At 47.2% G+C, this 27,613-nt stretch overlaps 1 protein-coding gene across 1 annotated transcript in view; it reads right to left on the bottom strand.

Annotated features, from left to right (window-relative positions):
- LOC135220334 (uncharacterized) overlaps nt 1–27,613 on the bottom strand; it is a gene marked incomplete at its 3' end in the record, with an annotated part of 79,214 nt that continues 51,601 nt past the window's right edge. Inside the window, 1 exon segment of the mRNA XM_064257565.1 lies at nt 1–416. Within this exon segment, the coding sequence (XP_064113635.1) occupies nt 1–416 (416 nt within the window).

Below are 27,613 nucleotides of genomic sequence, written 5' to 3'. Positions count from 1 at the left end.
CTTGAGAAAATGAACGGGAATGGTATTAACACAGATTCCGTGCAGCACTGGTTGAGGTAAAAATAAGGGCTTCTAAATATTTCACTCTCAGACTGAAGAAGTGTTTCAACGCTAGCTTGTGCCTTGTAATGAAAGTGAAATGGACTGTCTTCTACTTGCAGAACAGATGTTTCAAAGCTATATTTTGGAGCATAAACCCTATTCATATACTTTTGAAATTCTTGAATAACATTTTCATTTTTAAAAAACAGCCCCAGGTATGGGTTATTGTTAGTGATGTAGCACAAAAGGCTATGCCATTCAGGAGAATAGGGTCCCATGTAATTACAATTGTAATCAAAATCTTGTGGAGTCTGCTGACCACCTTCTATGCCTTCTAGACATGTAAATAGGTCTTTATCAATTTCTGAACAATCCTGGAAGATTAAAAAATAAATGTTACATAAAACATATTAGCACACTTTGTGTTATTTTATTCAGTATTCAAGAACAAATGTTTTCAATAAGAATTAGATCTGAAGTTTACTGACCAAAATAGTACAACGATTGAAAGTACCCTATACCTAATGTACTGCATTTGCATGTATGAATATACAGAGTATCTGCAGATGCATAATGAAAGTAGTTCATACTACAGCCTAAACCAAACAGCCAATGGACTATCATAATTTTTTCTTAAGTTGATGAAGATGATATTCTATTACAGAGCTTGATTACCATAAATCTATTATAGCACATGGAGTTTGCTTCTGCAATCTATCAGCATGAAATTGCTGTCTATAGTGAGGCTCTATGAGACAATAAATCCAGTAATTGAATTAGAAAATAAAATAACCATGACATTTGTGAACATGTTATTGTTATAATACAATTAAGTTTGTTCATACTTACCTGGCAGATATATATATAGCTGTATTTTCTGAAGTCCGACAGAATTTCAAAACCTCGCGCCACACGCAGTGGCGGCCAGGTGGTAGTACCCATTCCCGCCGCTGAGAGACGGATATCAGGAACCATTCCCATTTTCTATTCATATTTTATCAGTGCCACTGTCTCCTGAGGGGAGGTGGGTGGGCACTTTAATTATATTTCTGGGCTCAGCTCGTGTCGGCCTATGAAAGGATCCTTAATATCATTCTTTCTAGGTAAAATTAACCTAAAATACCAGAGAAAACAAAATTAAGAAAATGTCAGTAAAACTGACTCGCTCACTCTTAAAAAGAACGTGTCGGTATGTATAATCGGGGGCGAGTGTGTGGAACACTACCACGAGACAAACACCAATTAGAACTTCCCATCAGAATCCCCCCAGAGAGAGCTGATATCAACGGGCGATGCAGCCTCTACTACTACTACTAGAGGACGCCACGGACAGCAGCGCCCTAGCGGACATCCTTAATTTTTAGCGCTAGCGACAAGTCGCCATTTTTCTTGTGCTGTGCTATTTCTGGATTTACCACTGTATTCTACCATGGAACGCTCAGCTATTGCCACGGCTAAGTTAAGTAACTCATAAGTAATATTTTACCACATTTTTATCTTCCGGGTACCAGTATTTTCCTCTTAATAGGTCATATACGGTTCCCGGTTGTCTCGTGGCTGCGCCATGCTGCCTCATAAGAATTCCCGGTCCTCCATACTGGGACTTCTTATACTTATGGGCTTACTTTATTACGTTCATTGTTTTACATCGAACTTTTAGCTAGTTCAGCCCTCCTACCATTTCTCTTAGTTTGGTATTTAGGGCTATTTTGTTATTCCGGCCCAGCATCCCGGCTCTTGCTCTTCATCGGCTCTCGCTGGCTCCGAGTAGGCCTCTGTTTCTTGGAACAGTCTGCCTCCTCCTGGGCTTCTTTCTCTTTTACTAAAGTGTCTTTTCCATCTTTTCGATGTATTATTTATTACATTTAGGGTGTTAGGCTAGCCTAGGTGCTTGTTCCTTGTATTGGTACAGCCTGGTTCACGTGGCCCTCTCCCGGTTGTGTTGCTCGCGGCCTAGGCCACTAGCGGTCACGTGTCCCATCGCACCTTACCCTACCCCCGCCCACCCTCCCCTTATGGTATAGGGAGGAGATGGGGGCGGGGACCCCTTGGTTGTCATGACAACCTCAGTTGCCTTCTCTCACCACTTCTCTGAGGCGGCCAGGGGTTCCTCCCAGCGGGGGGTATAGGGCGACCACTCATGAGGTACCGAGTCTCCATGCGGTAGTTGGTGAGGCGGGGAGGAGTAGGCCATCCCTACCCTCCCCCCTCTCTCTCGCTCCCCCAGCCGTGTTTCTCCGAGACCTTCCCCCTCCCCAGTTGCTCAGCCACCTGCCTCGCTATACGAAAAAGGAGCCTTCCGTCGCAGCCGGGGCACCTTTGGTTATGGGTTACTGGCTCCGCTAGCGGGCGGGGTGGGCACCTCTAGTGGTCGGTTGCTTGCCTACTATGATCCGTTTCATCTGCTCCCCAGCTACCGGAAGAGAGCTTGTCTCTTACCCGCGCACTCTTCTAGTAGACGGGCGGAGGAAGTTTAAGGTTTTTATTATCACTCTATGTTTAAGGATATACCCTAATTTTACAATGAACTTGTATTATATGATTGAATTTATTTCCATCCCCGCCATTTTCCGTCGTGGTTTCCTTTACCACCACTCCTGGTTGGTTTCTCTTTTGTGTCTCCGCCATCAGCGGAGCTATAGCCTAGAGATCACAACCAACCTGGTTACCACACGTATTTTGGCGGGGCTCTGGTTTAATCTAACTTTATCGCTCCGGCACAAGCGGAGCATCTGTTAGACTGTAAGTGTTTACCTGGTACTCATGTATCTTTCCACTTACAGGCTACCAACTGCCAGGTCCCAGCGTGTAACGCGACGCTGTTCGACCCCTGTGGACATGATGAGTGTAGGTCTCACGCCCCCTGTGCCACGTCTTACAACGAGATGATCGTCTGGCACCCTGAAGCCTGCGCCATCTGCTACGACCTGGTCGGTCAGCTGGGAGATGGGGTAAGTCCGTTATAGGCTTACTTATCATTTTACTAACAACTTTTAGTCGTAAGTTTGTTAACCCCGTTCCACCATTGGAAGCTAATCTTGCCTTTCTTTCAGGCTACCGGTGTGAGGGAAGTCGCCCTCGCCACCCTGAAAGCGTGGGTGGGCGGCTTCGGGAAGAACGCCGCCAAAGGCCAGCCCTACATTCTGGATAAGAAGCTGGCCGTCCAGATCTTGTCCGCTGCCCCGCTGATAGCCTCCATCCAGCAAGACCTCCAGCAATCCTTTGGGGTCGTAGCCTCCCAGGAGTCGGTCCCGGACGTCGCTGCCCTGGACCTTTAACATCGAACCTATGGCGGTAGGGGGGGGTGGAGGATTTGTTGGTTGAGGTAGGTGTGTCGGGCGCCCAAGGTCTTTCCTTGGGTGCTTCTGGATCTTCTCCTGTCCCCTCTTCTAGTGCTTCATTCCAAGGCTTTGTGGGATCTGAGATCCCTACCCGCTCTCCCGCTCTCTCTGTACCCCCAAAGGTGAAGGGACAGAGAGAACCGAAGACTCTGGCCAAGACAACTTCTAGGAAGTCGTCTTCGTCTTCTTCGGCTAGGAAGTCGTCGACTTCCTACGCCGATGCGGTGAAAGCAAAGCCGAGCTCTTCTCACCCAAAGAGCTCCAGAAGCAAGGCTTCGAAGGAGAAGGCTCGCGCTCCCGCCGAGCCACTGCCTTCTCCCGCCTCCACCGCTTCCACTCCGGCTACGCCGGTAGGGGTAGCAGGTCCTAGCACCTTTGATCCCTCTGCTTTCTCAGCAGGGGTGATGCAACAGGTGGGCGAGCTGGTGGGCTCGCAAATCTCCGCCCTGGGGTCACGGTTCGAGCAGATGTTTGCACAGTTGTCAAACACTCTGTCTCAGTCTGGCCAATCAATTCAAGATCTCTCTAACAGGATGAGAGAAAATGAGGACCGAGTAGCTGGGCTATCTCAGGTTCCTCCCCCTGTCTCCCCAGCGTCAAGCACTGGGATTCTTCAACTCCCGCCATATGACTCTTTGAGCTTTCTCTATGGAGAACCCATGGAGAGTAGCTGCCTACGCTCCGTTCAAGGATGGAATGATCTCTATCTCGGAGTGTGGAACTCGAAGGATTGAGGACTTCGAGTTTTACCCTCCGGGTCTGAACGCAGCCTTTCATCGGTTATGCTAGGCTGACGCCAACGGCTCTGACGAGGGAAGACAAGATCTCTAAGAGAGTCCGGTCCTATATAGTAGAGAACATGCTCAGCGGGAATGGGTGGGCACTGCCTTGAGGACTGGGAGTGTACGAACACCAAACTCCAGGCCTACAAGAGTCCCTTCACTATTTTTCGCGACGGAAGAGGAGGTCTCTCTTCCGTTCGCCACGAAATTAGTGGAGAAGTCCCTTCAGGCAGTCCTCAAGGATGAGCCCATCCCACAGTTGAGGGAGGCGGAGTCTACTTCTCCGCTCTTCCCGGCCTTCGGAGAATTGTGGGAGAACTTGCCAGCTACGTTCACGCTTGGTAAGCTCAAACCGGACTGCGCCATGGACCAGTTCGGCGAGAAACTACCAAGGCTGCCGGATTCCCTAATCCAGGCAGAGTTTGATGCGCGAACCAGGTTTGGCAGGTCCCTCAATTCCCTTATAATTACGGAAAATGGCTGCCCTCTCTATGCTACGGAACCGCTGTTCAAGATTCTGGCGAAATCTCAGTTCCAGACGGTTCTAACAGACGCTTTTGACTTCTTCCAGGCTAGAGGAACTGCCGAAAGCATGTTCTACAAGAGTGTACCATTAGGCATGAGCCGAATAGACTCTTGGCCTCTAGCATGTGGGGAGCGGATCTCTTCCAGAGTCCGCGGTTAACGAAGTACACCATCGAAGCTGCTAGGCTCAACCAGAGCCTTAGAGCTAGGTGGGGTCCTTTCCTCGAAGAGGAAACAGGAATCCGTTCCCCCCACTGCTGGTAAGAAACCGAAGAAGGCTGGTAAGAGGTTCCAGCCATATAAAAACTCCAGCAACAGCAGCAATTTGTGCAGGCGGTCCCGGTTTTACCCAACAAGGACAACCTGCCAGTTCAAAGCAGAATCAGCCTATCCTCCTGTGCCCCCTCAATCTCAGCCATCCACTTTCCTACGCTATCTCGCCGGCCTTCAAACCCTGCATATGAGGCTCAAGGCTACAATCAGCCGAGAGGTAGGGCGAGAGGTTACTTTCGTCAGCGTGGACGCAGGAAGGGGTACGAGGAGCAGAACAGTTCAGAGGAGGGCGTGGTGGCCAACCCGCCCATCAACAATGAGGCTCCCAGGTAGGAGGGAGGCTGTTTCCTCTTCCGCCACAGGTGGGGGGGGGGTTCAGCAATTGGGCACAGAGCATAGTGTCAAAACGGATTGGGCTGGAGTTGGATCAAAGATCCTTCCTCCTCCAATCAAATCATTCCACCAGATACCGTCAAAGGAATTGACATGATTACGACGGAAGAACTCCTTCAGAAAGGAGCTATTGCGAGAGTCAAGCATCTAAAATTTCAAGGTCGCTTATTCAGCGTGCCAAAGAAGGCTCAACAAAAAGAAGGGTAATCTTAGACTTGTCAAAGCTAAACTCTCTTTCATTCGTTGCGACCAAGCTCAAGAGCTTACCCTCTCGCAAGTAAGGACCTTACTTCCGCGTGGAGCCGTCACATGCTCCATCGATCTTACAGACGCATACTATCATATCCCTATAGCCAGGCACTTCCGCCCATTCCTAGGATTCAGGCTAGGAAATCAAACATTCTCATTCAAAGTGATGCCCTTCGGTCTGAATGTAGCCCCCAGGGTATTCACAAAAATAGCAGAAGTGGTTGTTCAACAATTGAGAGCTCAGGGAATCATGGTAGCAGCATACCTCGACGATTGGCTGATCTGGGCACCAACAGTCGAGGAATGTCTCAAAGCTACCAAAAAGGTAGTTCACTTTCTGGAACATCTTGGGGTTCCAGGATAAACAAAACGACATCCAGACTTACTCCGGAATCTCGTTTTCAGTGGCTAGGAATCCAATGGGATTTGTCTTCCCACAATCGTCAATTCCAGTGGCCAAACGGAAGGAAATAGCAAAATCTGTCAGACAATTTCTCAAATGCAAGCAAACATCAAGAAGAAACCAGGAGAGAATCCTAGGGTCTCTTCAGTTTGCTTCGGATAACAGATATCCTTCTGAAAGCAAGGCTGAAAGATATAAATCGAATTTGGCGGTCAGAGCAAACTCCAAATATCGAGACAAGTTGTCAGTAATCCCACAGATCCTCCGCACCAACTACGGCCTTGGTCAAAAGTAAAGAACTTAGCCAATTTAAAGTAACCCCTTCAATATCCCCTCCCAGTGTTAACCATTCACACGGATGCATCCCTGTCGGGTGGGGGGGATACTCTCAGTTCAAACAGGTTCAGGGGACTTGGTCAGTTCAATTTCGCCAGCTCCACATAAACGTGGTGGGAAGCAATGGCAGTATTTCTCACTCTGAAGAGACTGCTTCCCCCGAAGAAGTCTCATCTAAGGCTAGTTTTTGGACAGTGCAGTGGTAGTTCATTGCATCAACAGAGGAGGGTCCAAATCCAAGCATGTGAATCATGTCAGATAGCCATCTTTGCATTAGCAAACAAACACAAATGGCATCTGTCTGCCACTCACCTGGCAGGAGTAAGGAATGTGATAGCAGACGCCCTGTCCCGGTCAGTTCCTCTGGAATCAGAGTGGTCTCTGGACGACGGGTCATTCCAGTGGGTAAGCCGGAGAGTCCCAGGTCTCCAAGTGGATCTCTTCGCCTCACAAGCGAACCACAAGCTCCCTTGCTATGTGGCCCCCAACCTGGACCCTCTGGCTTATGCCACGGACGCCCTGTCGTTGGATTGGAATCAGTGGAGGAGAATTTATATTTTTCCTCCAGTGAATCTTCTCTTGAAAGTCTAAGCAAACTAAGGTCTTTCAAATGGGATATACTCTGATTGCTCCGGACTGGCCCAAGAGCAACTGGTATCCTCTTCTTCTGGAATTGGGTCTCCGACCTCAACGGATCCCCAATCCCAAGCTATCACAATCAGTACAAATGAGGACTGTGTTCGCTTCCTCAGGAATTCTCCAGACCCATAACTTTATGGACTTCATGAAGTTTGCGGCTAATAAAGATGCTGATATTGACCCACAGAATATTCTCTTCCTAGAATCAGATAAGAGAGAGTCAACCATTAGACAATATGACTCAGCTGTTAAAAAATTAGCATCTTTCTTGAGAGAATCGAACACTACAAACCATGACAGTTAATTTGGCTATATCCTTTTTCAGGTCCTTGTTTGAAAAAGGTTTAGCAGCTAGCACGATTACCACTCATAAATCGGCTTTGAAGAAAATCTTTCAGTAGGTTTTCAGATAGATCTGACTGAATCTTATTTCACATCTATCCTCAAATAAAGCCTGTGCTAGACTTAGACCTTCTCAGAGGCCTACTACAGTTTCATGGTTCTTGAATGATGTCCTCAAACTAGCTTCAGATACTGACAACTCATCCTGTACATTCTATAATGCTCCTGAGGAAGACATTATTCTTATTAAGCCTAGCCTCAGGAGCCAGAATTTCAGAACTGTCGGCTCTATCCAGGGATGCGGGTCATGTGGAATTCCTCCCATCAGGAGAAGTTCTACTTGCTCCGGATCGTAGCTTTTTAGCCAAAAATGAGGATCCTCTTGCAAGGTGGGCTCCTTGGAAGGTTATCCCACTTCCACAGGATCTTTTCTCTCTGCCCAGTATCAACTCTTAGAGCCTTTCTATCTCGTACTTCTTCAAGATCCTCAGGTGCTCTCTTGATTGAGAGAAAAAGGTGGTACTTTGTCAGTAAAAGGTATTAGACAACAAATCCTTTACTTCATTAAACAAGCCAACCCTGAGTCATTCCCAAAAGCACATGATATCAGGGGAGTAGCCACCTCAATTAATTATTTTCAACATATGAATTTTGAGGATCTTAAAAAGTATACTGGATGGAAATCCCCGACAGTCTTTAAACGGCATTATTTAAAGTCCTTGGAATCTTTAAAGTTTTCAGCAGTAGCAGCGGGAAACATTGTTTCCCTGATACTGTAGTAGTTGTAGTATAGATCCAGGTCTCCTTTCTACCTACATCAGCCAACATGCCTCACCCTATCGCCAGGCTACTCGAATATCATAGCCTTAGCCGTTGAATCATATAGTGGATTGTCCCTTATTTTTTTGCTAGGGACATCCACACTTGTACTGATAATGTACTTCAGTGTACCTACCCTTATTTTTTTATGCTAGGGTAGGGACACAATGTGTTTGTATATATTCACCATTTTGTATTTATGATGAACTTCAGTGTACCTACCTTATTTTTATGCTAGGGTAGGACACAATGTGTTTGTATATATTTTGCAATACTTGTATTAATGATGGACTTCAGTGTACCTACCCTTATGATGCTAGGGTAGGACACAATGAGTTTGTATATTTTGTAAATTTGTTAAGTAAATCCCTTTTTCTTTATATTACATGCATCACTGTAATTTACTGTAATTACCATTTAAGTACTTTAAGATTACTAACGTTCTATTGTTTTACTGTTTAGTATAAGTTAGTTTAAGTGCTTAGTTTGTATGCTGTAATTGATTTACTTATATTATATCCATCATTTTACACTGTTTTTCATTGTCCCTTTTTCCATCTGTCTGTTTTTCTCTGGTACTCTTTCATAGGCCGACACGAGCTGAGCCCAGAAAAGGGATTTGACGAAGGAAAAAATCTATTTCTGGGTGAGTTGGCTCGTGTCGCCCTATGAAACCCCCCTTTATGGTTTGTTTCCCCCCCACCCCCTTTGAGCAGGACAGATGTATTTTAGTTGTTTTTAGATTAAGGATGTCCGCTAGGGGCGCTGCTGTCCGTGGCGTCCTCTAGTAGTAGTAGTAGAGGCTGCATCGCCCGTTGGTATCAGCTCTCTCTTGGGGGGATTCTGATGGAAGTTCTAATTGGTGTTTGTCTCGTGGTAGTGTTCCACACTCGCCCCTATTATCATACCGACACTTCTTTTTAAGAGTGAGCGAGTCAGTTTTACTGACGTTTTCTTAATTTTGTTTTTCTCTGGTAATTTTAGGTTAATTTTACCTAGAAAGAATGATATTAAGGATCCTTTCATAGGCGACACGAGCCAATCACCCAGAAATAGATTTTTCCTTCGTCAAAATCAAAAAACCCTTATATCTGCCAGGTAAGTATGAACAAACTTAATTGTATTATAACAATTAAAACATTTTGTTCATGAAACTTACCTGACCAGATATATATAGTATAGCTGAATCCCACCTTCGGACGGTGGGAAGAGACAGAATAGGATTTTTAGGAAACCTAAATTAAGTAGATATAAACATCTTGGTTCCTCACCCTGTAAGCATAGTAGACATCGTGATTACTGTCACCTAAGCCTGTTCTGCTTAATCAGAGTTGCCAGCCAGGTGGAGACCTGTAGTGCTGGTGCTCTGGATGCTCTGTCAACGAGGACGTACCCACAATGTGACTAGACCATCGTACCATACATATGAGGGCTATGAAGCAACTGACACCACCTGACCAACTAAACAATGACCCTATGAAAGTTAACCTAAAGGATGGGAGAACTTACACACATCTCACCAACAACCAAAAACTCAAACATATTAAAAACTAACCTAACTCCTAACTAAGGGATAGGAAAGAGCTACCTCCAGCCCCCAAGACTGTGTCTGCAGAAATGTAAGGTCCAAGAGAACTACAGTCCTCGTATATCGTTCTCACATTCTTAAGTAGTGTGAGGCGAATACAGAATTGCTCCTCCAAAAGGTGCCATCAAGGATGTCCTCGATTGACATGTTCTTTTGGAAGGCAAGAGAGGTAGCGACAGCTCTGACCTCGTGAGCTTTCACTCGCAAGAGGCTCAAATCAGTCTTCTGGCAAGATGAATGAGCCTCTTTAATGACGTCCCTCAGAAAGAAAGCCACAGCATTCTTCGATAATGGTAATTCAGGTCTCTTCACAGAGCACCAAAGATTACCTGAGGGACCTCGTACCTCCTTCGTCTTATGAACGTAGAACTTGAGAGCCCTGACAGGGCACAGGACTCTCTCTGGCTCTTGGCCCACTAGGCTCGTCATACCCTTTATCTCGAAGCTCTTGGGCCAAGGGTTAGACAAGTTCTCGTTTTTAGACCAAGAATGTGGGACTCAAAGAGCAGACAGCGTTGTTCCCTTTGAAGCCCACCTGGTTACTAAAAGCTTGGATTTCGCTAACTCTCTTCGCCGTCGCCAGAGCAGTTAGGAAAAGAGCCTTCTTTGTCAAGTTACGAAGAGACGCTGCGTGAAGAGGTTCGAACGGACTTGACATCAAGAGTCTAAGAACCACATCTAAGTTCCATGAAGGCGGCCTCGCCTGAGGAATCTTCGTGGTCTCGAACGATCTCAAGAGGTCGTGAAGATCTCTGTTGTCAGAGAGGTCTAGGCCTCTGTGCCGAAAAACTGCTGACAACATACTCTTGTATCCCTTGATGGTTGGGACTGCCAATTTCTCCTGCACATTCCTTAAGAATAGCAGAAAATCGGCTATTTGGCTCACAGAGTCGTGGAAGAGGAAACTCCCTCCTTTTCTACACCATGCCCTGCAGGAAGCCCACTTCGATTGGTAAACAGCTCTTGACGAGGCCCTCCTTTCCGTTGGCGATCGCTTTTTGCAGCTGTTTTAGAAAAACCCTCTCGCTCTGGGGGGGGGGGGGGGGGGGGGGGGGGGGGGGGGGGGGGGGGGGGGGGGGGGGGGGGGGGCCACTTTTGATAGTCTGACACGTCAGACCCAGAGCGGAGAGGTTTTCGGTGATACCTTTTGAAGTGGGGGCTGTTTGAGTAGATCTTTTCCTCCAGGCAACGTCTTGGAAGTCTACAATGAAGGACATGACCTCTGTGAACCATTCCCTTGCCGGCCACATCGGGGCGATCAGGGTCAACCTCGTCCCTTCTGAAGCCGCAAATTTCCTCATCACTTCCCCCATGATCTTGAATGGTGGGAAGGCATAAAGGTCCAAGCCTGTCCAACTCCAGAGCAGTGCATCTACAGCGATTGCTCTGGATCCAGGACCGGGGAGCAATACAGAGGAAGCCTCTTCGTCCTCGACGTCGCAAAGAGGTCGACCAGAGGACGTCACCACAGCTTCCATAGCTCCTGACAAACGTCCTTGATGCAGGGTCCATTCTGTCAGCAGGATTTGGTCTGGTCGACTGAGAAGGTCCGCTCTGACGTTCTGGACCCCTGCGATAAATCTCGTCAGGATCTTGAACTTTTTTTCCTCGCACTTGCCCACAGCAGAATCTCCCTCGCCAGGTAAAACAGAGGCCGGGAGTGTGTTCCTCCCTGATTCTTTAAGTACACGAGGGCTGTGGTGTTGTCCGAGTTGACTTGGATAACTTAGCTTGTCACCTTTTCTTCGAAGAACTGCAGCGACAGGAAGACCGCTGCCAGTTCTTTTCACATTGATGTGCCAGGCTACCTGTTCCCCTCTCCAGGAGCCTGACACTTCTTCCCCTCCTAGTGTTGCTCCCAAAACCGAAATGGAAGCGTCGGAAAACAACACTAGGTCGGGGCTCAGAAGATTTAGGGATAAGCCCTCAACTCTGAGGATCGAGGCCACCATCGTTCGATGGCTTTTCACCGAATCGGTGATCTTCAAGATCACATTTCAGAGCCTCTTTGGCCTTCCATTCCTCTGCTAGGAAACAAACTTATCCAGCGAGGAAATGAGGTGCCCAGCAGACTCATCCATTCCCTCGCCGAGCAAGTCTCTTTCCCCAGGGAAGGCTGAAACTTTCTCTAAGCCTTGCAGCTGACGTTCCTGGGACGGAAACACCCGAAAAGCCACTGAATCCATCTGAATCCCCAGATACACGATGACGACTGTGTCGGGGTCAGATGCGACTTTTCGAGGTAGACCAGAAGTCCCAGGGACTTCGCTAAGGCTAACGTGAACTGGAAGGTCCTTCAGACACTTCTCCTCTGACGACGCTCTGATGAGCCAATCGTCGAGATAGAGAGATACTCTTATCCCTGAAGAGTGTAACCACCTCGCTACATTCTTCATGATGACAGTAAAGACCATCGGAGCCGTGGTCAAGCCGAAACAAAGGGCTCTGAACTGCCAGACTTTGTTTCCCAAAACGAATCTCAGATATTTTTTTGAAAGAGGGTGGATTGGAACGTGAAAGTATGCGTCCTGCAGGTCTAAGGACACCATCCAGTCGCCCGGTCTCAAGGCTCCTAGAACAGACTGAGGCGTCTCCATTTTGAACTTGATCTTTTCTACGAAAAGATTGAGCCTGCTTACGTCTAGAACTGGACGCCAACCCGACGACTGCTTTGGTACCAGGAAAAGTCTGTTGTAAAATCCTGGTGACCCCAGGTCTACGACCTGTTCCACCGCTCTTTTCTCGATCATCTGATCTAACAGATCGAAAAGAATTCGCCTTTTCTCCCCGTGATATGACGGAGAAAGGTCTCTGGGAGTTGTGGATAGAGGAGGAGGATCCAAAAAGGGGATCTTGTACCCCTGTTCCACGATCTTGAGGGACCAAGGGTCCGTATCTCTCTCTCTCCATGCTCCCGCAAAAAACTTCAGTCTGGCTCCGACTGGTGTCTGAAGGAACATGATCTTCATTTGGTAGCTTTAGGCTTGAAGGAAGCTCTTCCTCATGAAAGCCCTCTCCCTCGAGGAGCTGCTCTCGAGGGAGGAGCTCACGAAAGGGTTTAACCTTCTTAGGAGGTCGCACAAAGGAAGACGTAGAAGGAACTGCTGGACGTCTCGAGGACTGGCGCTAAGAGGTCCTGAGTAGCTTTCTCTTGCAAGCTACCTTGCCAGGTCCTTTACCATAGTCTGGGGGAAGAGATGGTTCGAAAGAGGAGAGAGAACTCCGCTTTCTGAGCGGGCGTAACCGATCTAGCAGTGAAATTGCATAGAAGTGCTCTCTTCTTAAGGAAACGCCATTCCGAAGTGCGAAACTAAACTCTTACGAACCTCCCTGACGGCCTTGTCCATGCAAGATAACACGCTGGACAGCTCCCTCCCAACCAAGACTGAGCGAGTCCGGGCTCCTAGATTGCAAATCCAGGACTCCCAAGACCCAGTCCAAGAAGTTGAAAACTTCGAGAGTCCGTAGAAGTCCTTTCAAGTGATGGTCCGTTTCAGTAGGTGTCCAAGAACCTTGGCTGTAGACAAAAGGGACCTCCTTCTAGCAATCGACTAGGCTAGAGAAATCCCCTTGGGCTGACGAAGGGATCCTCACACCCATCTCCCTCCTTTGGTCTCGTACCAAACGCCGCCTTTTCCACTGAGTCTTGAGGGAGGAAGAGCGAAAGTTGACTTGCCCTGATCCTTCCTTCGATCCATCCAATCCTGTAGTTTCTTGAAGGCCCTCTTGGTGGACAGAGAAGTCTTCATCTCCACAAACTCCGGGGTCTTACAAGACTTTGATTGACGAAAACTGCGAGGGGTGGGAGGGACCTAGGAGCTGGCAGGCTGAAACTTGTTTCCGAAAGACGAACGTAACAGCTGCACAAGTACTTTGTAATCCGAGACGGACGAAACAGAAGGTTGCTCCTCTTCAATCGAGTCCGCCGGACTACTCAACTCTCCTTCTTCCCTAAAATAGGGAATCGGAGGACCGGCCCATCCGGAAGAGAGGGCATACGCCCAGCGGGTCTGGTCTTAATCAGAGATCTCCGCTGCTTGGAAGCAGAAGCTTCTTCAATGAGACCGACCTTCCGTCGGTCCCTACTGCTCGAAGGAAGCAGAGCGTCTGACAGCGCTAAGCGTCCTGAGAGACGACCGAGACTGCCTTACTACAATCTGCTGAAGCGTCCTTACGCTTCTTACAAGAGCGACCAGGTTTAGATGTCAAAGCATCTTTCTGAGCGCTTATGAAATCCTTATCGTAAGGAAAAGCGTCCCTCCGAGCGTCACGACGAGCGTACCTGCTGAACGTCCCCATCCTGCTTGGCATCCTCCGAAGCGTCCTGAAAAGCGTCCTGCCGAGCGTCCTCAAAAGCGTCCTGCTGAGCGTCCTCCCGAGCGTCTCGTCGAGCAGCCTGCCCAGGACGTCGAGAGGGAAAGAAAGCGTCCTGACGACAAGCTTTCCTACTTAGGAGAACGAGATCGTCGATGAACCGAAGGAGACGCATTAGGAGAAAGAGACGAACGCGGAGAAGGAGAAGGAGACTGCTTCGTCCTCTTGACAGGCAGCCTGACGTCCTTCCTCCGTTTAGGCTCGACTGCTGCTGGGCGAGTCTTCTGAGCCATCACAGTAGACAACTGGGTCCTGAAGGGACAAATGGATGTTCTTCGTGGGTGAAGAAACAACAGAAGGAGCAGGACTGAGCCTGCGAGAAGACGAGGGGCGACGGGGACGCCTCCTTTCTTACTCACAGGTACAGCTACCTGCTTCTCCAAACAGCGACTGTAGCGCTTCTCAGCGTCATCACCGGATGACGTCCTACCTCTCTTCTGAGGCGAAAGGCGTCATACGAATCCGGAGAGAGGAGCGTAACGAAACTGGAGAGAGAGGACATGAAGCGTCCTCACTACGAAAAGTCCTTTTCAATGGACGCGAGTCTCTCCGAGCGCTCCACCCCCTTGCGCGGGCTTGGGGAGGGCGCCTCGGAGGACGAAAAACAGTCCTTCAGGATGCAAGCCTGAGCACGCTCCTTGGCAGCCTGGGAACTTGCAACAGAGCCTGCCGAAGGGACGCCAGATCAGTGGGGAGCCCCCGTAACCCTCTTGCGGCTTTCGACATATCCACTCCCGAGTCCCTGGGAGTTCCGATAGCGGTCTAGGCCTAGAGGCATTATGGGGCCGATCTGATGCCCCCTTCCCTTCCACAACTATGGGGCACGATCACACACTTTCACTGAGCCGGTTTCTAAGGCTAACACTTTAGATTCTAGAGTGCGTAAAGACTCTAAAATCAGAGAAAGCGGCATTACCTTCTCCAGACACAGAATCAGGGCCTGAAGGCCAAACATCACAGGTTTAGGTGAAACAAATTCTACTGGGGTTAATGCAGGTGAAATTTTACTTTCCTTACCTTTAGAGGAACCGCTCTTGGAGGAAGACCTCCTGATCCTAGATCCTATCGCGTTCCAATTTACGCGATAGGAATCATACACCTTCCATCCATCAGCGGTCAAACCTTCACATTCATTGCACCGATCATCCAACAAACATACATGCCCCCACCCTACACCCCATACATACTGTGTGGGGATCTACCGATGATTTAGGTAGCCTCACCTTACAATCACTCTTCACACACACTCTGAAACTCACTGAACTTGATCCAGACATCACGTTTACAGAAAAGCCTATCCAAAAATAAAAAAACAGTCCACTATTCCAACAATCCAGAATCAATACCAATCAAAAGACAATCCAGATACTTAAATGACGAGTAAATCAAAAATCCTAGGCGGAGGTACTGCAAACAGTTGTTTACAGCAACGGCGACCAGAAAAAATATGAATAGAAAATGGGGAGTGGAGTTTCCTGATATCCGCCTCCCAGCGGGGGGCGGGAATTACCCGGGTACCTACCCCCCTGGTCCGACCCAACTGCGTGTGCCGCGAGTTTTGAAATTCTGTCGGACTTCAGAAAAATACAGCTACAGTGGTCCCCCCGTATTAGCGGGGGATGCGTACCAGACCCCCCCGTGAATAGTTAGAATCCACGAATGTTGGAACCCCTATGAAAATGCTAAAAACAGCCTATTTTGTTAGTTAAAACTCAAGAAAAAAACCCACTAAAAATTTTCATACTTGGTTTTTTTAATAGTTTTATCACAAAAAGTGCATTTATGATGAAATTCATCAAAAAAAACCAGGAATTTGTGGATATTTATCACAGAAAAATACGCGAATGCGCGAATTTTTCCGCGAATAATGCAGGGAAACGTTCCCCAGAGAAATCCGCGAATCTGGAGAACGCGAATACGGGGGGTCCACTGTATATATATATCTGTCAGGTAAGTTTCATGAACAAAATGTCAATATAGACAGTACAGGCAGTCCCTGGTATCAGTGGACTCGGTTATCGGTGATCCAGTGCTTGTCTAGCACCATAAAATCAGCAATTTACGGTGATATAACAGGTCGAGCTCCAGTTATTGGCGTCATAAGGCGCCTTATGACGCATAAGGGTGTTTATGGCATGCCATAAAAGTGCTTTTGGTGCACCATAATAGTGCTTATGGCCCCGATAACCGGTTATTAGCACCATGGGCGCCAAAAATCTCAGAGTTTTGGTTAATGGCAGTTTTTGCTTATCAGCACACCCTTGGGAACGGAACCCCTGCTGATAAATGGGGACTGTCTGTTTACTTCTAAGTGTATTACATCATAAAGGAGGTACTCTTCTTGATCATGAAAAACCAACAAGTAGCAGGCATGAAACAGCCGTTACAAAACATGATCATTTCAAATTAGTGCTTCGACAGTTATTACTGTAGTGTTAATCATCCCCAAGAACAAAGCACAGTTAACATACTTCAGTTTCCTTTTTCCACTAATCTGCCTTTTTTTAATGGAATACATTACAATACAGATTCTGTAAAACCTATGGAGTCAGGGAAAGATACTTTTGAGTTGCCTTTTACCCCATTGTTTTAGAAAAAGCATTCCTATGGTATTTTTCACCTGAATTCAGATTATATTTTCTCTTTTTAAAATTAATCTAGATGAACTGACATCAGGTAATAATGTTTTTTTTTTTTGCAGTGTTATGTCAGTGCAAGTTGCAATAATTACAGACCATCTCCATTTCTAGCTTCAACTAAGATTGGTGTAAAACCATTCCTGAAATCTTTTCCTGATTGAAATTGGAAAGCATATACATATTTGTATTTACACTCTATATAGTATTTATAGAGATGCATATATATACAGTAAGTCCTCGGGTTACGCTGGTCTCGACTTACGATGTTTCGTGGTTACGAACGCGCCCCCATAAAAATATAAAAAATAATTTTGCGTCGTTCCGTCTTACGCTTTAGTTTAGGTCGTAAGCAACGTAAACAAACGCGAACTAGTTCCAGGCGCACGGCGGAAGAAATACGCTTTTGTGGGGGAGAGGGACGGCGTCGCTTCGCTACGCTCATTCCTCGCCATACGCCATTTTGGTTGTTTACACTGCCTCTCTCTCCCTCGTGTTGTATCGTTTTTGTAACTTTTTGCTCTTTGTTATGGCTCCCAAGCGCAAGGCGGACTCTTCTTGATGGTAGTGCATCGAAGAAAGAAAGGCCATCACCATGGAAAATTAAAGTGGACATTATAAAGCGATCTGAGAAGGGAGAAACGCCAACAAACATTGGCCGCTCGCTTGGCCTTAGCCGTTCGACCGTTGCTACCATTATCAAAGATAAAGAGGCGCATCGTTGAACATGTGAAAGGATCTGCTCCTATGAAAGCGACAGTGATAACTAAGCAGCGTAGTGGTCTAATAATTGAAATGGAAAGGTTATTGGTGCTTTGGTTGGAAGACCAAAATCAACGGCGTATCCCAGTCAGCCTTATGGTGATTCAGGAGAAGGCGAAAAGATTGTTTGAAGCGTTGAAAAAAGAAAAGGGGGAGGGAAGTGAAAGTGAAGAGTTTGTGGCTAGTAGGGGTGGTTTATGCGATTTAAGGCTCGTGCCAATTACCATAACCTTAAATTGCAAGGTGAAGCTGCTAGTGGGGATGAGAAAGCAGCGAGTGAATTTCTAAAGCGTTGTCTGAGATAATTAAGGAGGGGGGTTATTCTGCTCAGGCAAGTGTTTAACGTAGACGAGACAGGTTTGTTTGGAAACGTATGCCTAACCGCACTTACATCGCCAAGGAGGAGAAGTCAGCACCCGGTCATAAAGCCAGCAAGGAGAGGCTAACTTTACTTCTTGGGGGTAATGCTGCTGGCGACTTCAAACTGAAGCCCTTGTTGGTGTATCAGGCTGAAAATCCAAGGGCACTCAAGGGCATTTGGAAGGGTCAACTACCAGTAATTTGGAAGTCAACAAGAAGGCATGGGTGACACTTGCAGTGTTAGGACTGGTTCGTAAACCATTTTGTTCCAAGTGTGGAGCGGTATTGCGCCTCCAAGGGTATCCCCTTTAAGGTGTTGCTAGTGCTGGACAATGCCCTGGACACCCTGCCCAGCTGGGAGACTTCAACCCTAATGTCAAGGTGGTTTACCTTCCACCTAATACCACGGCCCTTTTACAGCCTATGGACCAAGGAGTGATTGCTTCGTTCAAGCCTACTACCTACGAAGGACAATTGCTATTGGCTTTACAGGCAACTGAAACCAAGAAGGACTTGACTCTGAAGGACTTTTGGAAATCCTACAACATCCTTGATGCTGTAAAGAACATTGCTAATTCCTGGGAGGAGGTTAAGCAAACAAACATGAATGGTGTCTGGAAGAAAATTTGTCCTCAATTTGTGAATGATTTCCATGGGTTTGAGGACACAGTTCAGCTAGTTGTCAAGAACGTTGTTGCCCTGAGTAAGGAAATCAATTTGGAGATGGAGTTGATGATGTTACAGAGCTGCTGAGTCTCATGGCGAGGAGTTATCTGCTGAGGACCTGATACAACTGGAGAAGCAGATAATAGAGGAAGAAGAAGAAGCACCCACCCAGAGCCTAAGGCTTTCACAAGGCAGGACTTGATAAGAGGTTTTGCAGAGTTGCAGCAAGCGTTGTCAACTTTTGAGGCTCAGGATCCCACTTGGACAGGTTCACTAGGGTTTCCAGAGGCGTCATGGATTTGATGCAGTGTTACAAGGAGATATGGATTAAAAGAGGTCGCTCTCTGTTCAGACTAACCTGGAGCAGTATTTTAAGAAGGTAGAGAGGCCTGCAGGAGATCCTGTACCCTCTACCTCAGCTGCCTCTGCTAATCCAGCACCTTCTGAATGTTCTGCTAACCCAGACTCACCTGCCCCAGTATCTCCAGCACCTTCTGTAGGTTCTGCCTCACCTAAAGACTCACCTGCCCAACATCTCCAGTAGTATGTTCTGCCTCACCTCAAGAATCCCACTGCCTCAGCATCTCCAGTACTAGTATGTTCTGCCTCACCTCAAGAATCATCTGCCTCAGCATCTCCAGCAACTTCTGGAGGTCTTTTTCTCTTCACTAACCTCCCCCAGTCTCTCCAGCACCGCAGCTTCCTCTCCAGTGTGCAAGCCAATCAAACTAATAAAGGTTAAGGAAATTGTTCTCTCGTTGTTATTGATAGGTATTTACATTAAATCATGTGTATTTTTCAATGTTCCGACTTACGCTGAAAATCGTGTTACGATGCATCGTAAGAACGGATCAACGCCGTAACTCGAGGACCCCCTGTATATATATATATATATATATATATATATATATATATATAATATATATCTATATATATATATTAGTATATCCAATGTAGCAAGAAAAAATCCTTGCTTGAGAATATCCTTAAATCCATGGTAGAAAGGTGAGTGAAAACATGGGACTTCTACATTCTCAAGTTACACTGAATTGAAGAGAGGTTGAGAGACTTATTTTATACAAAGGGAGAATGGGGTTACAGTTTTGTTAACCCTTTACTGCCGACTGGACGTATTTTACATCGACATTTTTTGTCTCTCGTGTGCCGACTGGACGTATTTTACGTCGACTTACAAAGGGATTTTGACGAAGGAAAAATCTATTTCTGGGTGATTGGCTCGTGTCGCCCTATGAAAGTATCCTTAACATCATTCTTTCTAGTAAAATTAGCCTAAAATTACCAGAGAAAAACAAAATTAAGAAAATGTCAGTAAAACTGACTCGCTCACTCTTAAAAAGAAGTGTCGGTATGATAAAGGGGCGAGTGTTGGAACACTACCACGAGCCAAACACCAATTAGAACTTCCTATCAAAATCCCCCCAAGAGAGAGCTGATACCAACGGGCGATGCAGCCTCTCTACTACTACTAGAGGACGCCACGGACAGCAGCGCCCCTAGCGGACATCCTTAATTAAAACTGCTAAATACATCTTGTCCTGCAAGGGGGGGAAAACAAACCATAAAAGGGGGGGTTTCATAGGGCGACACGAGCCAATCACCCAGAAATAGATTTTTCCTTCGTCAAAATCCCTTTTCTGGGCTCAGCTCGTGTCGGCCTATGAAAGAGTACCAGAGAAACAGACAAGATGGAAAAGGAAACAATGAAAAACAGTTTAAAATGATGGATATAATATAAGTAAATCAATTACAGCATACAAATTAAGCACTTAAACTAACTTATTTTAACAGTAAAATAATAGAATGTTAGTAATCTTAAAGTACTTAAATGGTAATTAAAGTAAATTACAGAGATGCATGTAAAATAAGGAAAATTTGGGATTTACTTAACTAAAATACAAAATTATAAAATATATACACACATGTGTCCTACCCTAGCATAAAAATAAGGGTAGGTACACTGAAATCCATCATCAATACAAATATTCCAAAATATACAAACACATTGTGACTGAAGTTCATCATAAACACAAAAATGGTGAATATATACAAACATATTGTGTCCTACCCTAGCATAAAAATAAGGGTAGGTACACTGAAGTACATTACAGTACAAATGTGGATGTCCCTAGCAAAAAAATAAGGGACAATCCACTATATGATACAACGGCTAAGGCTATGATGTTGAGTAGCCTGACGATAGGGTGAGGCATGTTGGTTGATGTAGGTAGAAAGGAGACCTGGATCTATACTACAACTACTAAACAGTATCAGGGGAAACTATGTTTCCCGCTGCTACTGCTGAAAAACTTTAAAGATTCCAAGGACTTTAAATAATGCCGTTTAAAGACTGTCGGGGATTTCCATCCAGTATACTTTCTAAGATCCTCAAAGTTCATATGTTGGAAATAATTAATTGAGGTGGCTACTCCCCTGATATCATGTGCTTTTGGGAATGACTCAGGGTTGGCTTGTTTAATGAAGTAAAGGATTTGCTGTCTAATGCCTTTAACTGATAAAGTACCACCTTTTTCTCTCATGAAGAGAGCACCTGAGGATCTAGAAGAAGTACGAGATAGAAAGGCTCTAAGAGTTGATACTGGCAGAGAGAAGGATCCTGTGGAAGTGGGATAACCTTCCAAGGGGCCCACCTTGCAGAGGATCTTCATTTTTGGCTAAAAAGCTACGATCCGGAGCAAGTAGAACTTCTCCTGATGGGAGGAATTCCACATGACCCGCATCCCTGGATAGAGCCGACAGTTCTGAAATTCTAGCTCCTGAGGCTAGGCTTAATAAGAATAATGTCTTCCTCAGGAAGCATTATGAATGTACAAGATGAGTTGTCAGTATCTGAAGCTAGTTTGAGGACGTCATTTAAGAAAAAACCATGAAACTGTGTAGGCCTCTGGGAAGGTCTAAGTCTAGCACAGGCTTTAGGGATAGATGTGAAATAAGATTCAGTCAAATCTATCTGAAAACCTACTTGAAAGATTTTCTTCAAAGCCGATTTATGAGTGGTAATCGTGCTAGCTGCTAAACCTTTTTCAAATAAAGATCTGAAAAAGGATATAGCCAAATTAACTGTCATGGTTGTAGTGTTCGATTTCTCTCAAGAAAGATGCTAATTTTTTTAACAGCTGAGTCATATTGTCTAATGGTTGACTCTCTCTTATCTGATTCTAAGAAGAGAATATTCTGTGGATCAATGTCAGCATCTTTATTAGCCGCAAACTTCATGAAGTCCATAAAGTTAGGGTCTGGAGAGTTCCTGAGGAAGCGAACACAGTCCTCATTTGTACTGATTGTGATAGTTTGGGATTGGGATATCCGTTGAGGTCGGAGACCCAATTCCAAGAGAAGAGGATACCAGTTGCTCTTGGGCCAGTCCGGTGCAATCAGAGCTACTATCCCTTTGAAAGACCTTAGTTTGTCTAGGACTTTCAAGAGAAGATTCACTGGAGGAAAAACATAAATTCTCCTCCACTGATTCCAATCTAACGACAGGGCGTCCGTGGCATAAGCCAGAGGGTCCAGGTTGGGGGCCACATAGCAAGGGAGCTTGTGGTTCGCTTGTGAGGCGAAGAGATCCACTTGGAGACCTGGGACTCTCCGGCTTACCCACTGGAATGACCGGACGTCCAGAGACCACTCTGATTCCAGAGGAACTGACCGGGACAGAGCGTCTACTATCACATTTCTTACTCCTGCCAGGTGAGTGGCAGACAGATGCCATTTGTGTTTGTTTGCTAATGCAAAGATGGCTATCATGACATGGTTCACATGTTTGGATTTGGACCCTCCTCTGTTGATGCAATGAACTACCACTGCACTGTCCAAAACTAGCCTTAGATGAGACTTCTTCGGGGGAAGCAGTTCTCATTCAGAGTAAGAAATACTGCCATTGCTTCCAACACGTTTATGTGGAGCTGGCGCAAATTGAACTGACCAAGTCCCCTGAACCTGTTGAATTGAGAGTATCCCCCCCACCCGGACAGGGATGCATCCGTGTGAATGGTTAGCACTGGGAGGGGATATTGAAGGGGTACTTTCTTGGCTAAGTTCTTTACTTTGACAAGGCCGTAGTTGGTTGCGGAGGATCTGTGGAATTACTGACAACTTGTCTCGATATTTGGAGTTTGCTTTTGACCGCCAAATTCGATTATATCTTTCAGCCTTGCTTTCAGAAGGATATCTGTTACCGAAGCAAACTGAAGAGACCCTAGGATTCTCTCCTGGTTTCTTCTTGAACGTCTGTTTGCATTTGAGGAATTGCCTGACAGATTTTGCTATTTCCTTCCGTTTGGCCACTGGAATTGATAGATTTGTGGGAAGACAAATCCATTGGATTCCTAGCCACTGAAAACGAGATTCCGGAGTAAGTCTGGATTTCGTTTTGTTTATCTGGAACCCAGATGTTCCAGAAAGTGAACTACCTTTTTGGTAGCTTCGAGACATTCCTCGACTGTTGGTGCCCAGATCAACCAATCGTCGAGGTATGCCGCTACCATGATTCCCTGAGCTCTCAATTGTTGTACAACCACTTCTGCTATCTTTGTGAATACCCTGGGGGCTACATTCAGACCGAAGGGCATCACTTTGAATGAGAATGTCTGATTTTCCTAGCCTGAATCCTAGGAAGGGCGGAAGTGCTGGCTATAGGGATATGATAGTATGCGTCTGTAAGATCGATGGAGCATGTGACGGCTCCACGCGGAAGTAAGGTCCTTACTTGCGAGAGGGTAAGCATCTTGAACTTGTCGCAGCGAATGAAAGAGTTTAGCTTTGACAAGTCTAAGATTACCCTTCTTTTTGTTGAGCCTTTTCTTTGGCACGCTGAATAAGCGCCCTTGAAATTTTAGATGTTTGACTCTCGCAATAGCTCCTTTCTGAAGGAGTTCTTCCGCGTAATCTATCAATTCCTTTGACGGTACCTGATGAAATGATTTGATTGGAGGAGGATCTTTGATCCAACTCCAGCCCAATCCTTTGGACACTATGCTCGTGCCCAATTGCTGAACCCCCACCTGTGGCGGAAGAGGAACGCCTCCCTCCTACCTGGGGAGCCTCATTGCTGATGGGCGGGTTGGCCACCACGCCCTCCTCTGAACTGTCTACTCCTCGTGCCCCTTCCTGCGCCACGCTGACGAAAGTAACCTCTCGCCCTACTCTCGTTTGGAGTAGCCTTGAGCCTCATAAGCAGGGTTGAAGGACGGCGAGATAGCGTAGGAAGGGGTGGATTGTTGAGATTGCTGGGGCACCAGGAGGAAAGGTTGGTTCTGCTTAGAGGTGGAAGGTTGTCCCTGTTGGGTAACTGGGACTGCCTGCACAAATTGCTGCTGTTGCTGGAGTTTTTTATATGGCTGGAACCTCTTACCAGCCTTCTTTGGTTCTTGCCAGCATTGTGGGAACGGATTCCTGTTTCCCTCTTTGAGGAAATACCCCACCTAGCTCTAAGGCTCTGGTTGAGTCTAGCAGCTTCGTGGTGGACTTTCGTTCACTGCGGACTCTGGGAAGAGATCCGCTCCCCACATGCTTGCAGCCAAGAGTCTATTAGGCTCATGCCTGATTGTGCACTCTTGTAGGACATGCTTCCGGCAGTTCCTCCTAGCCTGGAAGAAGTCAAAAGCGTCCGTCAGAACCGTCTGAAACTGAGATTTCGCCAGAATCTTGAAACAGCGGTTCCGTAGCGTATGAAAGAGCAGCCATTTCTGTAATGATGAGGGAATTGAGGGACCTGCCAAACCTAGTTCGCGCATCGAACTCTGCCTGGATTAGGGAATCCGGCAGCCTAGGTAATTTCTCACCGAAACTGGTCCATGGCGCGTCCGGCTTGAGTTTACCCAGCGTGAATGTAGCTGGCAGGTTTTCCCACAATTCGCCGAAGGCGGGGAAGAGTGGAGAAGTAGACTCCGCCTCCCTCAACTGTGGAATAGGCTCATCCTTGAGGACTGCCTGAAGAGACTTCTCCACCAATTTCGTGGCGAACGGAAGAGACCTCCTCTTCCGTCGCGAAAATAGTGAAGGGATCTTGAGGCCTGGAGTTTAGTGTTAGTACACTCCCAGTCCTCAAGGCAGTGAAACCCATTCCCGCTGGGCGTGATCTCTACTGTAAAGAACTGACTCCTTTTAGAGATTTTGTCTTCTCTTCTGTTAGAGCCGTTGGCGTCAGCCTCGCATACCCGATGAAAGGCTGTGTCAGACCTGGAGGGTAGAACTCGAAGTCCTCAATCCTTCGAGTTCCACACTCCGAGATAGAAATCATTCCGTCCTTGAATGGAGCGTAGGCAGCTACTCTCCATGGGTTCTCCATAGAGAAAGCTGGCAAGGAGTCATAAGGTGGAAGTTGAAGAACTCCCCGTGCTAGATGCAGGGGAGACTGGGGGAGGAGCCTGAGCTAGCCCAGCTACTCGGTCCTCATTCTCCTCTATTCTATTAGAGAGATCCTGGATTGACTGTCCAGTTTGAGACAGACTGTTTGATAATTGCGCAAACATCTGCTCGAATCGCGTTCCCAATGCGGAGATTTGGGAACCTACTAGCACACCCACCGTTCCATCACCCTGCTGAGACAGTAGAGGGATCGCAGGTGCTGGTGCTTGCTACCCCTGCCGGCATAGCAGGAGTGGAAGCAGCGGAGGCGGGAGAGGACAGTGACTCGGTGGGAGCGCGAGCCTTCTCCTTCGAAGCCTTGCTTCTGGAGCTCTTCGATTGGGAAGAGCCCGGCTTTGCCTTCACCGCATCGGCATAGGAAGTCGACGACTTCCTAGCCGAAGAAGACGAAGACGACTTCCTAGAAGTCGACTTAGATAAGGTCTTCGGTTCTCTCTTTCCCTTCTCCTTGGGAGGTACAGAGAGAGCGGGAGAGCGAAGATGGAGGGATCTCGGATCCCGGCAAAGCCTTGGAAAGAAGCTGAAGAAGAGGGGACAGGAGAAGATCCAGGAGCGCCCAAGGAAAGACCTTGGGCGCCCGACATACCTACCTCAACCAACAAATCCTCCCCACCTACCGCCATGGGCTCAAGGTTAAGGTCCAGGGCGGCGACGTCCGGAACCGACTCCTGGGAGGCTACGACCCCAAACGATTGCTGGAGGTCTTGCTGGATGGAGGCTATCAGTGGGGCAGCGGACAAGGGGTCGACGTAACCCGTCGACTTGCCCGCGGGGAAGATCTGGACGGCCAGCTTCCTATCCAAAATGTAGGGCTGGCCCTTGGCGGCGTTTTTCCCAAGCCGCCCACCCACGCTTTCAGGGTGGCGTCGAGGGCGACTTCCCTCACACCGCTAGCCTGAAAGACAGGTGAGATTAGCTGCCAATTGTGGAATGGGGTTAACAAACTTACGACTAGAAGTTGTTAGTAAAATCATAAGTAAGCCTATAATGGACTTACCCCATCTCCCAGCTGACCGACCAGGTCGTAGCATATGGCGCAGGCTTCAGGGTGCCAGACGATCGTCTCGTTGAACGACGTGGCACAAGGGGCGTGAGACCTGCATTCATCATGTCCACAGGGGTCGTAAAGCGTCGCGTTACAGGCTGGGACCTGGCAGTTGGTAGCCTGTAAGTGAAAAAGTACATGAGTACCAAGTAAACACTTACAGTCTAACATATGCTCCGCTGGTGCCGGAGCGATAAAGTTAGATAAAACCAGAGCCCCGCCAAAAATACGTGTGTAACTAGGTGGTAGATAGGCTATGGCTCCGCCGATGGCGGAAGCACAAGAATCAACCAACTAGGAGTGGTGGTAAAGGAAACCACGACGGAAAATGGCGGGGATGGTTGATAAAATAATAATAATAACACACAATTCATTGTAAAATATCTTATAATTAGGGTATATATCCTTAAAATAACAAAAATAAAACAACTTCTCTCCGCCCGTCTACTAGAAGAGTGCGTAGGTAAGGGAAAGCTCCCTTCCGGTAGCGGGGGAGAGATATAAGGATATAGTAGGCAAGCAACCGACCACTCGTAGTGCCCACCCCGCCCGCTAGTGGAGCCAGAAACCTATAACCAAAGGTGCCCCGGCTGCGACGGAAGGCTCCTTTCGTATCGTAAGGGAGGTGGCTGAGCAACTGGGGAGGGGGGGAGGAAGGTCTCGGCGAAACACGGCGGGAGCGAGAAAAGGGGGGAGGGATGGCCCTACTCCTCCCCGCCTCACCGACTACCCGCAATGGAGACCGGTACCTCATAGTGGTCGCCCTATACCCCCCGCTGGGAGGACCCCTGGTCACCTCCGAAAGTGTGAGAGAAGGCGATGAGGTTGTCATAACAACCAAGGGGTCCCCCAGCTCCTCCCTATATCAGAGAGGGAGGGAAGGGGCAGGGTAAGGTGCTATGGAACACGTGACCGCAAGTGGCCTAGGCCGCGAGCAACACAACCGTGGTAGGGCCCACGTGAACCAAGCTGTAACCAATACATGGAACAAGCACCTAGGCTAGCCTAACACCCTAAATAAATAATAAAATATACATCGAAAGGTGGGGAAGAGACTTTTAGTAAAAGAGAAAGAGCCCAGGAGGAGGCAGACTGTTCAAGAAACAGGAAGGCCTACTCGGAGCCAGCGATAGCCGATGTAGAGCAAGAGCCGGGATGCTGGGCCGGAAAATAATAATAGCCCTAAATACCAAGCTAAGAGAATGGTAAGAGGGCTGAACTAGCTAAAACTCGATGTGAAACAATGAATGTGATAAAGTAAGCCCATAAGTATAAGAAGTCCCAGTATGGAGGACCGGGAATTCTTACGAGGCGGCATGGCCGCCACGAGACAACCGGGGAACCGTATATGACCTATTAAGAGGAAAATACTGGTACCGGAAGATAAAAATGTGGTAAAATGTTACTTATGAGTTACTTAACTTAGCCGTGGCAATAGCAGAGCGTTCCATCGTAGATAGTACGAATAAAATCGAATAAAGCACAGCACAAGAAAATGGCGACTTGTCGCTAGCGCTAAAAATTAAGGATGTCCGCTAGGGCGCTGCTGTCCGTGGCGTCCTCTAGTAGTAGTAGTAAAGGCTGCATCGCCCGTTGGTATCAGCTCTCTCTTGGGGGGAGTGATAGGAAG

The sequence above is a fragment of the Macrobrachium nipponense genome, chromosome 1, assembly GCF_015104395.2.
Source record: "Macrobrachium nipponense isolate FS-2020 chromosome 1, ASM1510439v2, whole genome shotgun sequence".
NCBI classification, from domain to species: Eukaryota; Metazoa; Arthropoda; class Malacostraca; order Decapoda; family Palaemonidae; genus Macrobrachium; species Macrobrachium nipponense.
Note: the sequence above shows the minus strand (reverse complement) of the source record. Positions and strands in the feature narration are given on the sequence as shown.